At 53.4% G+C, this 14,672-nt stretch overlaps 4 protein-coding genes across 4 annotated transcripts; 1 reads left to right on the forward strand and 3 right to left on the reverse strand.

Annotated features, from left to right (window-relative positions):
• Positions 1-62: 62 nt before the first annotated feature.
• HD553DRAFT_19396 (uncharacterized protein) lies at positions 63-3,664 on the forward strand. The gene is made up of 2 exons (XM_046177044.1): positions 63-654; positions 727-3,664. The coding sequence occupies exons 1-2, from the start codon at positions 300-302 to the stop codon at positions 3,480-3,482; spliced, it is 3,111 nt and encodes a 1,036-aa protein (XP_046040511.1). The 5' UTR covers positions 63-299; the 3' UTR covers positions 3,483-3,664.
• Positions 3,570-10,322, reverse strand: HD553DRAFT_303637 (uncharacterized protein). Its single transcript, XM_046178897.1, has 16 exons — positions 9,787-10,322; positions 8,475-9,704; positions 8,038-8,410; positions 7,648-7,973; positions 7,246-7,591; positions 6,793-7,180; positions 6,042-6,733; positions 5,590-5,981; positions 5,249-5,521; positions 4,988-5,185; positions 4,865-4,921; positions 4,650-4,809; positions 4,137-4,570; positions 3,992-4,072; positions 3,908-3,915; positions 3,570-3,843 (listed from the first exon to the last, which is right to left on the reverse strand). The coding sequence occupies exons 1-16, from the start codon at positions 10,249-10,251 to the stop codon at positions 3,705-3,707; spliced, it is 5,562 nt and encodes a 1,853-aa protein (XP_046040512.1). The 5' UTR covers positions 10,252-10,322; the 3' UTR covers positions 3,570-3,704.
• Positions 10,323-10,329: 7 nt separating this feature from the next.
• On the reverse strand, positions 10,330-11,992 carry HD553DRAFT_19459 (uncharacterized protein). Its single transcript, XM_046177054.1, has one exon. The coding sequence runs from the start codon at positions 11,886-11,888 to the stop codon at positions 10,692-10,694; it is 1,197 nt and encodes a 398-aa protein (XP_046040513.1). The 5' UTR covers positions 11,889-11,992; the 3' UTR covers positions 10,330-10,691.
• A 455-nt stretch (positions 11,993-12,447) lies between these two features.
• On the reverse strand, positions 12,448-14,593 carry HD553DRAFT_303642 (putative 26S proteasome regulatory subunit 4). The gene is made up of 9 exons (XM_046178898.1): positions 14,546-14,593; positions 14,414-14,473; positions 14,173-14,344; positions 13,716-14,092; positions 13,358-13,644; positions 13,168-13,285; positions 13,044-13,098; positions 12,821-12,964; positions 12,448-12,745 (listed from the first exon to the last, which is right to left on the reverse strand). The coding sequence occupies exons 1-9, from the start codon at positions 14,546-14,548 to the stop codon at positions 12,621-12,623; spliced, it is 1,341 nt and encodes a 446-aa protein (XP_046040514.1). The 5' UTR covers positions 14,549-14,593; the 3' UTR covers positions 12,448-12,620.
• Positions 14,594-14,672: the final 79 nt, after the last annotated feature.

Consider the following 14,672-nt stretch of genomic DNA (forward strand, 5'->3'; position numbering starts at 1 on the left):
CATATAAGGTCACCAACGTTTGGCGGATGTCAGACTCGAGACTGTACAAAATGTCGTCTCTCGGTTTGTAGCAGAGTCCAGGCGACTTTGACCCACCTACACAGCAGCCTGCCTCGGGGTTCTCTACCGCGTCGCGTGTGTTTGTTTCCCTCGATTCTTTCCTCTTCCATCAACGCCGTCGTCCGTCTCGTCCTCGTGGGATCGGATCGATCGAGCGGGTCGAGTCGGTCGGGAAGCAGCAGTCGCCGTCCTGGATTGCGAAATCACCCAACCAGTTTGGGAAAAAATTGGTCCCCGCCATGACTTCACTGCTATCCTCGGGACCGTCGAACGACTTGGTGTTTCGCCAGACACACAAATCCATTCAACCTTCCACCCAGACCGTACCTGCCAGATCGCCTCTTCGCCCGGCACCTAGATCGAATCGGGACAAGGAACGGGCGAGGACCAAGTTGCTAGACACCGTCCAGAATCGTGACGAATACGACTCGACTTCGATAACGTTGCCGCGGGAGGACCGGGATTCCTCAGAAGACGACGACACCTCCTTGCTAACACCTGGCCTATCAGTATCTTACTCCTCAACCAGCTGGTCATCGGCAAGCGAATCCGCAGAATTTTCCCTTGCTAGACCCCCATCTCGGCCTCTTTTCAGTAAGTAATTAGATGCGTCATTTCCCAATCCTCGTCACTGATAACCTTGACGATCCCTCTCGCATCTTTCAGTCAAACAATACAGCAGTAGCGATTACGCTTGGGGTGCAAGCGCAGTCTCGTTGCTCTTGCCGACGCCAACAAAGCAAACCGGTTCTGCTACTCCCACTATCATGCAACGAGATGACGGGATCTGGTCGAGACCGACCTTTGGGCAGGAGGAGCGTGCCGACACCGGGTTATCTTTTTGGACTGCCGGATCTCATCCTCAAGACACCCCTCCCTTGTCGCCTTCGCCTCTTAACCTAAGCGCGCCGTTCATACTGGGTCCTCCCGTCTCGATGCCTACGAACGGCGGGCCCGTCTCCCCCGCCCTAGATTCGGAGATCCCTGCACTCCTCGACTCTCCCATGCCGCCCAACTCTTCGCCACCTAACGCTCCCAAACTAGGCTCGAGCTCGACTCCTCCTCGAGCACCCAGGGCTCCGACATTTGATTCCCCTAGCCGGTTCACCCAGACCAGCAATTCCTATCCTTCCCCTATCCAAGCGGGGTTCAGGACCCCTGTCTCCAAGGCATCCTCTTCCCGCAGGTCGGTGTCAAGTGCCAAGGTAGCTCGGGCTCTTACCTTTGGGGACGACGAACAGGCCGGGTTCTCTCCCCTGAGTTACGATGCCCGAATAGCAGGATTTACTTCCCCGCCGGCGATCGAGAAAAAGTCTTCCTTCAAATCCCTGTCGTCTGCTGGCAAGCGAGAGGCATTTGGATCTTCGAACGAGCGGGAAAGCAGTGACGACCGAGATTCATCATCCCGTGGACACGCCACAGACAGACAGAACGTCCTACGATCATGGGCGGAGGAGAGAGAGGACGAATTCGACGGGAGACCACCCGCGCTGATGTCGACCGGCATGATGGCGTTACATTCTGACAGCCATCTCCAACGGGTGCCGTCATCGTCCACGCTGGGCGGAGGGCGAGGCCAGATAGAGGTGGATTCCGTATTTCAGACCCACGCGCCTTCTCCACCTCGCGAACGCCCGACCCCAGCTCCCGTCTCCACGCAACCGCTGCAAGGCGAATTCATCAACATGGGCGATGGACTGGCAGGAGGTCCGCAGAGGGATGCTCGTGGCAAAAAGATCAATGTGGATAAATGGAGGCGCGCCGATCCCTTGAGCGCTCCCTTGGAAAGCGGTAAAGAGAAGGATTTGGGTGGATTCAAGAAGCGCTTCTCTGCGTCCCTCATGAGCCTCGTGGGCCATACAAAGCAGGCAGATGCAGGATCATCTGGGATCCCCAAACGGTCATCCGGGGAAAGTCAAGATCAGACGCCTGGCTCACGCGCGAGGAAACTATTCTTCCGTAGATCGAGCGCTGCCAAAGACCTCGAACCCGAGCAGCCTCCTCAGGTACCTGCGCGTACTTCATCATACAAGAACCAGTCGTTCTTGCGCAATCGAGCGCAGAGGCAATCTAGCCACACCAAACCCCTCCCATATTCGCCTTCCATGCCCATCTTGTCTGAAAGCCTGCAACGCGACACGCCGAACGATGACCGTATCATTGCGTGGCTCTCGACTACATCCCTGAACCTGGAATCCATGGACACGCAGAACCGTCAACGGAGACCAAAGGCGGCGCTTGGATTTCCAGACGATCGGATGAATTGGAGCGCGGCACGTTCTCGACCAGTGCCAACCAAATTGCAGGGAAACCCAAGCGCGAATGACCCGCCGATGGATAACATCGAGTCTCGCCCAACATCGATGGCCTTGTTTTCCAAACCAGCGATCGAGTCGCCATCTGCAAGTCTGCCCAGCAGGGCTTCGACTCCGGTTGCAGAAGATGGGCAGATCCCAGTCAAAAAGACCCGACCTCGATCATTGGCGCGCCTATCCCTGCTGTTCCGTCGAAGCAACTCGTCCAAGACGAGTCTGGTCAGTCCGGTCAAATCTCCGCAAAGGCTCCACACGGGCGACGCCTATCAATTCCCCCCTATAGAGTCTCGGCGTCAATCTGACTCGTCGCAAGCAGGTCTTCCCAAAGCCCAGAGGTCTCCCCATGAGGGCGAGCCTCTCGATGCTCCCGGCTCGCGTTGGCAGAGCCGACGCTCGAGCGGTGACTGGCGCAAACTCTTGCAAAGTTCCTCTACCGTGCTGCGTCCTGAGGAAGCGGACCACTTTGCCAGCATCGTCAGCGGCCCCTCGCCCACGATCCCCAGCTTGAGCAGATCATCAACTCCTGCATTTGAAGCCTCTCAGCCTTCGGTCTCGGTCGAGGATGATCAGCCAAAAGTCGCAATGCCAGAATTCCCAGTTCTGCGATCCCCCTTGGACAAGTCATTCTCGCTGCTCAGTGAAGTCATTGAAGAAGAGGACCACGCAAACATGACCGCAACGACCGTTCGGGCCGGCCCGATGACGACCTCTGTCGGAGTACAGACTGATCCTCTAGCCTGCTCGCACTGTTCCACGGTGGAACGCGCTCCTAGCGGGCGATATCTTTCCGGTAGACCCATGTCCCGGAATGGCGACAAATCCAGACATCAGCGACACAGCCATCGTGCCAGCGCATCTTCGACCTTGCTTTCCGAAGTGACCGAAGCGTCCGCTGTCGCCGATAACGATGTGCGCATTCGTACCATTCTATCCAGCCCGGTACATTCGGTACCTCCGTCGTCTTCCAGGACTTCGTACATATTGGTCAATGCGGAACAAGGTTTCGACAACGAAACCACTCCGTCCCAAACCCCCATGCCCGCAGAGCTCGACAGCAGAAGGCTAAGCCTCGCATTTCCGATGCCGCCAGGGACCAAGACGGTTTGAGTCAGGGCTGATAAAGGGCTGATAAATACAAGGTGCCGCCCACATGCTATCATATTCACAGGACTCTCTGTTGCTATAACTAAAGCCTGTAACGCGCAGGATATCGTCATAGATTCATGCATGACAAATTCACTTCAAATACACTCGTTTCGATTATAGGTCGTGTATGTCAGATTTGACACTATGCTAATGAGGATACAGTATGCAGACGACTTTAGTCAATCAGAAAAGGCTTCTACACATAGGGCAAGTCGAGCTGTTCGATGACTTGAACCAAGTGAATAAGCAATTGGCGTGATACTTGTTCTTGCAGGTGGGACAAGCTCGGCTTGGTAACGAGCGATCGTTCATCGAAATGATGCTGTTAGAGCGAGGCAAAATGAGCGATCACATCGAATCGCACCCGAAAAGAATATAGAACTCACGAGTAGCACTAAGATCACATCACACGAAGAGATCAGATAGGTTAGCTCATGCTCGTGGGCGATCACATTGCGCGATCAGCTTACGATAGAACATTCGGTCTTGCCCTCGAAATGCAGAGATACGTTTGACTTGAACAGCTTGAGAGCTTCCAAAAGCAAGCCATTCTGCAGTCACAGTCACCAAAGTCAGCCCGAGCCGAAGTCGGACAAAGTCCTGGACTACACTTACCCGACTCATGACCAATTGTTGCACGTTCAGCATCCAGCCTCGCCACTTTCCCTCTGTTACCCCGACCCGGTTCACCTCCTTGACCTCGACATTGCGCAGTGGGTATTCCTGAGGGAGTTTGATGGCAATTTCCATAGGTTGTTCGTCGATTATGTATTTCGCCGTAATCTCGGCCGAAGCAGACAAGATTCGAACACTCAAGCTGTCGTTTTCGAGAGTTCTGAGCACTCCAGGTTGACGGATGACGGCAAACTCGTGCTCTATCAGGACTGGCGAAAGGTGACGGGTGACAATGGCGATGAAGGACATCGCCAACTGCCGGTCTTTGCAAGCTTCATACCAGTTCCTGACTAGTTGAGGCACGTTCTCCAACGCCCTGTAGAAGACGTGGGTCGACAAGGCGATCGTCGTCTGCTCTGTCAGGGCATCCAAAGCTACGTTGAGTAGTAAGACGTCGGCGGTCAGTACGGTTCCCAGGAAACCCGACAGGAAACCCGACAACAACCGACGTACCCTCCAAGTGAAACTCGTCTACCGCAAAGTACATCGAATCGGACGGTTTGACTCCGTTGCACGCTTGTCGCAAGACATCCGGGATGTGCGACATCAAGGCGTCCTGCACCACGGCACGGTCCCGTAGTTGCTCGCTGTAGACTGACCTCAGCGATGCGGACTACATCGAACTGATATTCAGCAAAGCTAGCAATGCAAGAGACCATCGTACTTACGGCATCGCGGAAATGGTCAAAGATCAGCATCCACGCGAGTAGTGAACCAAAGGGGATCTATTTGCAACGCCGTGAAACTTAAAAAGGGTCTCGCTAATGTGATAGTCAGCAATAGACACATACCTGATCTTCGAACGCTGATGCCGTAATGTTGTCTAATAGCTCCGCGGGCAGTACAGGAGTCTTGCTCGAATCCTCCGCATCGATAGCAGTTTCCATCTCGACGACCAAATCCGCCGTGTGCTTGACGATCGAGATACGGCAGAGGCGATGAGCAATCTGCTGTACTTCGACATTGTCGTAACGCAGAAGTGGATACAACTGGTGATTGAAAGGCACGTCAACTTCCCGAAGATCTAGCTAGAAACCGCCCACTGTACTGACCTTGTTGATGTCCGGCACTTCCGGAATATTGTCTCCCATCCCGCGGATCATGTCACTTGCTTTTGATAATAAACGGTCTCGCACAGCGTTCTTGTGATGTTTCTCGCCATTTACGGAGGACAGGAACTGAACCAGAAGACGAATTTGGTCATCTCTGTCAGTCCATTCGGCAGCCAAGGCCTTGTTCGTGGTGCTGAGCTCCAAGACCCTTGACATCAAGGTCAACGTAGCGAATGACAGATTGTAGGTAGTCTCATCAGACAATGAACAAGACTGAGAAATGAGAATAACGTCAGACGCAGTGACTCGCACATGGTCATACGGCAACAGGTTCGACTCACTTCGAGATTGTTCGTAATCATGTCGTAGATCGAATTCCAATGGGCACCAGGACGGCCTTGCACGATAGGGGCGAGCTCCGCAAAAAGCAGGCAGATTCTGGCTTCGACCTCTTCCGGTAAGTCGTCAGCGGCGTCATCATCACTGGTGAGCCATTGTGTCAAGTGCTGCATGACAAAGATCGAGCGTTGCTCTGGCAAGAAAGCGTCCTCCGAGTCGATGCCTGGCGATGTTGCCAAGAGATTGCACAAGAGGCGAAGACCGTTCGAGCCAGCTTTGGAAACCGGGGTGGCTGTCAGTCGACTGGCAATATCATTGCGGACCCGATCTAGTCGAGGCGACTTTTCAAGCCGTGGGACAACCGCCTGTAGAATGACTCGGGTTGTCATGGGCTCTGGGGGCATTTTCCGATTAGCGTCTATCGATATCGCTCACAATCGCAATCCATACTAACTCTTGTCCTCCAGGTTCTGACCGCAAGCTAGCCAACGTTCCGTTATCTGAGTATCGCCTGACAAGGACAAAACACGTGACAACAGGAACCGAAGGATCCTTGGCGATAGGAGATCCGACTCCACCGATGTTGCGATGCGCAAGAATAGGTCGCCCAACAGCGATGGCTCCTTGCTTGAGTCCTCGCTCCTAGACAACGACGTCATGATACTGGCGTGCCATTGCGGCGTAGTATCGCCGGCCAAGGCGTTAATGGCATACGAAACCAGGTCATTGGTCTCGGAGCTGAGACTGTCGATGTATTCGCGAGATGTTGCTGTCGCATACATGCCACAGTCGGCACCTCCACAATCAATCAAATCCCGGAGCAAGCGATCGGCAAGTAGCAGGTGATGCATAATCTCGACAGACTCGCGGGTTTTGGACCGATCCGATCGCAGGAGAGCGACAATAGCCTCGATTCTGCGAGCGTATACCGATCTTCCTCGCCAATCATAGTTTACCTGTCCAGAGGCAGAGGTTTTGGTCTCGTAGGGCAGAAGGTCGTCAAAGACGATAGACGGGCTGGCGGTGCTGGAGCGCTGCAACAGCTCGCTTAGGTACTTCTGCGATCCCTGACACAGCTCATGAACCTGCGGGACAAGACCGCGGGTCTGTTTTCGAGACAAGAGACAGGTGACCATGCCCGCCGGACTGATTGAACGATACGAGTCAGAGTTATAAAGCCTATATCTAACGATGTTGCAACTTACTCTAGATGTATCGAATGATCGTCCAGTAGATCGTTAAGATGCGCAGCAGCGCGGTATTGGAACGAATTTGACGATGTCAAAGATTCCAGGTCTTGTAAAATAGCTCCGGATACCCGCAGTACTTCGTCGCTTGGTGGAGGATCCAGCAAATCGGCAAACGAGACCATCTCGGAGATCGAGATGATCGCGCTTTGATAAAGATCAGACTGATTGAAATCAGCAGCTCGCCGCGTCGCGAGAACTTTGACAGCATCGAGCTGATTTTGAAGACTGGCCGTGTCGATGGCACCGGCACTACCGACTTCCAACATGTGATTGATTGACGACGATATCGACGTGGTAATCAACAACAGGAGTCCGTCCCGTGTGTCGTTGTCGATAATATCATCTATGGTGTCTCTCATACTGTCAGATCAAGGCGATACTCGGTAGAGGAGACAAGCCTCGACTTACCAGAGTGAAGCACGACAGCCGAGATCAGCTGTTCGGCTGAGGTACTTCGGTCTTGCTTGTCTCCAGCGTGCTCAGCAGCCTCCATCACGATATGGCCCCATGTTGTGTCGTCCGCTCTCAGATCGATATCCGTATTTCTCCAGGTAACAAGCAGAGCCCGAGCAATGTCGAACTTTTTCGACACGGGAAGCCTGTCCACAACATGCGAAATGTTCTTCCATGCGTCCGATTTCTTTTGCGCATCCGAGAGCCAGCCGATATAGTCGCGGCACAAGGGCCCGGTGAGATTGTCATCTAGGGTAGATAACATTTCGGGGAGTCGTGCTTCCATGATCGATACCGTTTGCTATGAGGGCCCAGCGGATCAGATAAGAAATATTTGCCGTCGACACTGTCACTTACCGTTCGAATATCTTCTTCTTGGTACAACAGCTGTCCGTCAGATTTGAAGAAACGGACAACGAGTTTGAGGTAGTCTTCGCGTGTCGCCTTTTCACAAGCGGGGTCCGCCGCTGCTGCTATGGCGCATCGGTAGACCTGACATGTCAGAGTGTCGAGCGCTCGGCTCATGATGTCGTCCACTTGGTAATTGGACTTCAACGCCTCGGACAGGACAGTAAAGCGAGGGATGAGAATGCTTCGCGACTTGTCCTGGACGTTACTTTGAGGGCGTTCGTATGCTATACGAGTTCCTTCGCAGATCCTGTTGATGCTTTGTGAGCTGAGCGCTACCAGTCATAGGATCCAACGGTTAGCCAAATCCTGAAATGTATTTGTGGCGGAGCGCCTCACCCGATGATTCCTGTGCCAGCCTGGACAACCCTTTCGACAAAGCAACCGCCTCTCTTGTTGATTCGAGCCTCTGCTCAGCGAACATCGACCGGTCCATACGGGTTAGCTTCCCAGTCTCGGGAAGGACACCGTCTACCCAGACTCGTGAAAGCTCCTCTGTCGTAAGTGAGAGGAATCCCTCTTTATCGGCCTCGTCAGCGTTACGCCACGCTCGAAGCGAGAGAAAGACGATACAGTCGATGGTCGCAGTCAAGAATTGGAACACTGGAGAGGGACCAGAGCCCGAAGGGGTCGAGGAGAGCAACTTGGCGTCCGATGCAGCCCAAAGAGATGTAAAGAACCTCTGATAGACATCGGGGGACAGGGCGAGTATCTGGAATGCAGTATGCCTGAGTCAGGTAACCCGGAAGATTTGAAGCCGTTCATCGGCAACTCACCTCGGCAGGCAGAGTGGACAGTATCACCAGGACAGTGGGATAACCCTCGCTAGGGCAACCGTTACATCCTCGTTGCAAATACACCAAGAACTGGTTGTACGCTTCGGTGCCCATTCGGTATCGTGCCGGTTTAGCTGATACCTCCTTCGGCTCCTCGACGGCCTCCGTTTCTGTTTCTTGCGGTTCCTCATCATCATCCTCGTCATCATCCGACTCCTCGTCGGATTCTGCGTCTTCTTCCCCTTGTCCTGCTTGCTGTTCTGGGATCGAGGTTTTGGCATCCGGCTCCATAGTCCAGACACCTCGGAATTTGGTGACCAGCATAGTCAAAGCCTCGCTCACGGTCGTCCCTCCCCAAACGCTACCGTCGGACTCTCTCCAGACACTCGTCAAAACGGCAGGCCCCACAACAGGCAACAGTTTCTCTCCGAAGATTGCCGGGAACCGGGAGATCAATATCGAGAGTAGACCATAAAGCGCTCTTCGAACAGGAGGAGAGGCGACGACCTGATGCTTCGGGACGGCAGGACGCAGCATGTCCCAGAGGCCTGAAGAGGACAGCAGACCACCCAGCCTTTCGGGCCATTCGACGGACTCTGGCAATTTGCCCAACACGTACGTCAATCCAAGTACCCCACTCAAGTTATACCTCAATACCCGCTCGACCCTTTGCAATTCTTCCTCGGCAGCGGTTTCTTCGTCCACCTTGCTTGGGCCGAGAGCAGCGAGCGACGGGAAGTTCATCGGGGTGACCGCTGCCTTTCCTCCTTTCTTAGGCGTCGCGGTCCCTGACGACGGTTCCGTGCCCGAGGCCTTAGGCGCAGGATGTACCTCGTCGTGCAGGTCGTGCGGGTTCAAAATGGCCATTTCCATGTATTCCACTAATAGCCCTAGCTGTTCTATCATAGGCAGCTTTCCTTCCGTACCCTCTGACTCGGATTCGGAAGATTCTTTCTCTGCCTCCCACGAGACAAACCGCTCGAATCGCCCTAATGCAGAATCGGAACTCCCAGCTCCCAAACCGGCTTGTCTCCTTCCGCTCTCTTCGACACATGCAGTGAGCCAGGTGGAGATGACATCCCGGCCTTGATGTTCGCCTGCGAACAATCCGAGTGCGAGGGTATTTCGTAGCGATGAGGCGATAGAGGGGACGGAAATCAAAGAGGTGTGAATCGATAGCGCCAAACTGCGATGGCCCGGAGAGAGCAGCAGACTGGGCAGGTTGTGGAGCTAGAGAAAACCGCGGAATGATGTCAGAATTTGCGCTCATATCCACCAGAATTTCCCGGTCATTCTAGCCCAGCGGACTCACCCAGACCGGCATAGCCTCGAGCAAAGCGTCTTCAACTCCATCTCCTTCGATGTCAGCATCTCCTTCCGCCTGTTTGCCCGACTTTCTTTTGTTCGCGACGAGATCTACCCAGCTCTCTTTGAGCTCTTCCAATCCTTTCCGCCGTGTCACACCGTCCTTCTTCCCTAGCCGTCTCAGGACGACGACCAACTCGGCCGGCAGAGTCCTCGCCAATCCCTGCGAGTCCAATGGGTCCGGGATGGCAGGTGCCGGCGGTTTAGGCGGTGGAACGAAGATCTTTTGCTTGGGAGCATCTTTCAGAGCCTTCTTTTCGGCCTTGGAGAGCTTCTTCTGACCTCGCTGTTGCTTGACGCCAGATTTGTTGTTACTGGTCGCAGCGGTGGGATCGCCCGTCTTGTCGGCCTTTTTTGCGGCTTGCTTCTTCCGTGTGCCCGATGAGGCGGACGACTTGTTGGTTTTAGGCATCGCTACTGGAGAGGCCTGGTAGATGTTTAGCAAGAAGTGCTGGCGCAAGATCTGTGTAGCGACCAGTCAGTGCTTGATGTGCAAGTCAGAAAAAGTCTCGAGCGAATCTGCCCATCGAGGTTGATTGATCGAATGACGTAGGATCGCGCTACGCGCTACGATCGATGAGGACGCGCTTCTGCTGTACCGGGATGAAAGTAGAGAAGACAAGATATTACAATCGTGTATAGCATGTATGGATGTTTAGGGCGAAAGATCCTGCAACATAAAGGAGAAGCGGTCATGTAGACAATGGGGTATGGTGACATTCGAGATCGGTCTTTCGTCGATCATATTCTAGGCCATGGGGAAATCGCTTCCGCAAGCCGGAAGGTAAGGTAAGGTTCGCCTCGACGTATCGTGTATCGGTCAATCAGTGACGACGAGAACGAGTGTTTCGTTCAAGCAACAAGCGAGAAGCCAGGCGGACCTCGATTCCGTTCGGAATCGGAGAGCCGGAGAGCTTTGAATCGGTCAGTCCAGTCTTTTTGCCAGGGTCTGCTTTTCAGAGAAGCGCAGTCATCCGGGCCGCCGAAGAAGATTTCAACGGTACAAGACCTCGGGATGTGAGCTGAAAGCCATTTGTTGACTCTTTCAGGACTTCCCGCCCATTGCGAATGTAATTGCAGGTGCAAGTCGGCAAGACCAGGAGCATTCCACTTCGACTCGGCTGTCATGTACGGTAAAATTGCCGGGTCCAATCGAATGAACAAAGACGTCAGAGACGGCAACTCTTGGCCCAGGATCCTGTCCAGAGTGTCCGTGGTTGAGGCCCGAAGAAATATTCGCTTCAGCCGATGACCATGCCGACTTATCATGTCCGGCCTGATTTCGTATGATAGAAGCAACTCCAGGTTGATGCCGAGCTCCTCGAGTCCCGGAAACGATTCTAGGAGCCGGTCAAGTTCACTCATGTGGATGCGGTAACTCTCCAGTCTGAGCCTTTTGACCTGCTGACTATGGTCATGGTAATCAAGCGGAGCGTCCCATCTTGCATTGGTGCGGACTCGCGACCGCCAATCATCGCCGTGAGATTCCCCGAGTAAGATCCTCGGCCGATTTGCTGGTTTCACGGAGGGGCCAGCCAGCCAAACGCCGATAGCTTTCAAGGAGTCAGGCAGACTGACCCGACTCGGACTGACGATGATACAGAGTATCCGACCCTCAGGATTGTAGCAAATAGAGGCCTGCCTGTACTCTTGAGAGAACCGGTTCCCGACCTGCTTACGCCATACGTATTGTAGGCCAGGTAGAAAGCTCTCCTTGAGTTGGAGGAAGTCAGGAGGTTCGGATAAAGCTGTATCGAGAACGTCCGGATCGGTGTCGCCGATAGGAGGGTGGATCAGAACGCGGACAGCCTTTCTGTAGGCCTTCGTACGCTCTAGACTACTCTGTCCCCCATCTTCGGGCTTCCCGGAGGAACGAAGCAAGGATGGTCTAGAGTCGTTTAGTTCCAGAAGCGAGACCACCGACATGGGTACGTGTCGGTAGATGTGCTCTACCGCGAAATCAAAGGTACTCGAGAAGAGCAGGAAGGGCACCAGATCTCTCCTGTCCAACCACGAGAAGATCAAATGTAGAATCTCCGGAGGGACCATGATACCCTGTCCACCTCTAGGTTTGTTTTGTAGATCGAGTCGAATTGATAGATGTGAGGTTGACGTGTAGCTTGTAGTGGTGTCTGGAGAGGCAGTGTCTTCGTAGGCCCGCCGAGAAGTATACGGTGAAACTTGCGAGAGGATTGGTCGCTACTCAAATGATGATCACGTATAATCGAGCCGAACCGAATCGGACTGGTCTCCCGAGTCTAAGAGTTGTTATTGATTCTCTCTTCCATGCTTTCCCAGGATTGTAGGTTGACCAAAGCGCCGAAGTACAAGAGGGGTAAGAGGGAAATATGCTTTCGAAGCTTTGAAGAGAGGCCAGAGATCCAGAGCCAGAGAGGATGATAATAAGTAGTTGATGCATCGATGCGACAGCTGACTGACGCCATTGACGTTTGCTTCCGGTGACTACTCGTACGCCCATGCGCCCACCCCGGCTGCGACAGTGTTCAGGATATCAGGACATGTCGCTTTGGTGCCTCCGGCGCCTGCGTAGAAATCGAGGTTCCCGTCGTTAACAGCTCGGTTCAAAATAAAAGCTGTTGTAGATATGCCATAAGAGAGAAACCCCAAGTAGAAGACGGTGAGGAGTCGTTGCACTGATCACACCACTCAAACTAGTGTAACCGTAGACTTTGTAGAATCATTCGTCATAATATCGGATGCTGACACGGCGCATCTGGTTCTGGTCGCTACACTGATATCAAACTGCGTGTGCTTAATTCATCACAAGTACAACCCCTCGGGCGTGTTTTCCGTCTTCTGGTGAATGACCGCTTCCTTGGCCGCGGCAAAGTCGGCCTTGTTGACGCGCATCCTCCTCTCCCTCAAAGCTCGTAGACCCGCCTCGGCTGGAAGGGACAAGGGCAAAGGGTCAGTCTATGTGATTCACCTTTGTAACCTTCAAGGGCGTTGTCGCAACTCACTGCACACAGCCTTGATGTCGGCTCCCGACAAATCGTCCTTGGTCATGATCAACTCTTCCAAGTCAACGTCCTCGGCCAACGACATTCTCGATGTATGCAACTTGAAGATGTGTCGCTTGGTCTTGGTATCAGGCATGGGGAACTCTGTGATTCGCGGAAAAAGAAGGAGAAATGTCAACTCGGGTCTGCAAGTTCGCGATTGATGAGATCTTTTTTCACTTACCGATTTTTCGATCTATTCGTCCCGGTCGAATCAAGGCAGGGTCGAGCGACTCGATCTATATTCGAGATACTCTCCGTTAGTCGTTACGGCCATGTATTACTACCACGATATGTCGAATACTGACCTTGTTCGTGGCCATGATGACCTTGACATCACCTCGATCGTCGAATCCATCCAGCTGGTTCAAGAGCTCGAGCATTGTTCGCTGAATCTCTCGTTCACCTCCGGACGTCGAGTCGTATCTGCCCAGGCCATAACGTTCACCAGATCAGCCTCGCGTTCGCTTTCTCACCGAAATTCTATTGTGAACTCACCGTTTCGTTCCGATGGCGTCAATTTCGTCGATAAACACGATACTAGGTGCATTCTCCTGAGCCGTCTTGAACAACTCCCTGACCAATTTAGGCCCGTCTCCAAGGTATTTCTGAATCAATTCCGATCCCACGATCCTCAAAAACGTAGCGGAGGTTTGGTTGGCGACGGCTTTCGCCAAAAGGGTCTTGCCTGTACCGGGTACACCATAAAGGATGACACCCTTGGGGGGTCGGATACCCATCTCTTCGTACAGCTCGGGGTGGGTCAATGGGAGTTCGACGGATTCCTACGGATAACAGGATGGGCGTGGGTCAGCGTAAGAAATTGACACGCGAATAACTGGCCGCCCGAACGGACCTTGATCTCTTGAATCTGACTCTCGAGCCCACCGATATCCGCGTAACTCTCTGTCGGCGCCTTGTCCAACTTCATCACGTTCACCGCCGGATCCACATCGTCCCCCAAGACACCGATAACGGCGTTGCTCTTGTGGTTCATCAAGATCGAACACCCGGGTTCCAACAGGTCCTTGTCGACAAAGGACATGATGGTCACATAGCTCTCTCCGCCTCCGGCACCAGAGACGATAGCGTGGTCGTCATCGATAATCTCTTCGAGAGTGCCGATGGCCATGGGGGTTCCACGAAGAGCATCGACCTTGGTTCGATCTTCAGCGGAACGATCTTCACTCGCTCCAGCGCCTTGAAGGTGTTGCGACTGGTTGGCGATGAATTCTGCATTGTGTCAAGCCGTCAGAGTCTTGGTTAGCCATCGATTGTAGGGCGTTGAGTCAACGACTCGAGGCTAAACTCACCTTCCTCCAATAACAAGTAATCCTTGATTCTCTCCAGCTTGAGCATCTTGAGCTTACATCGGGTCGTAGGATAGACGGCGGGAAGCTTGACGCTCGAATCCGGTCCCTTGCTCTTCTTCTTGTGTTTCCCGATCCTGGTGGGCACGGGAGGCTCCCACTTCTTCGGTTCAGGCTACAAGGATGAAAGGCATACGACTCAGCTATGGAAAGGTGTGATGATGGCCGACGAATAGGGATTGACCTTTTTGCCATCACCGGGTTGACCGGGTTGTCGTCCGCCTAATCCTGAAGGAGCTTGACCCTATCATCAATCATGCATGCTCTGGTCAGCGTACAATGTGATACACACAACGCCCTATTGATTCAGGCTTACCATCTTGTATGTTTGTCAAACGTTTATGTCTTGTATGGCAGAGTCTCGACGTAGCTTGTCATCCTCGTCTTGAATGCGTGATCATCATATCGACAACCCTGCAAGCTGGTCATTGCGATTGCGATTA

Source organism: Filobasidium floriforme (genome assembly GCF_021052385.1).
Source record: "Filobasidium floriforme strain CBS 6241 chromosome Unknown HD553scaffold_1, whole genome shotgun sequence".
NCBI lineage: Eukaryota > Fungi > Basidiomycota > Tremellomycetes > Filobasidiales > Filobasidiaceae > Filobasidium > Filobasidium floriforme.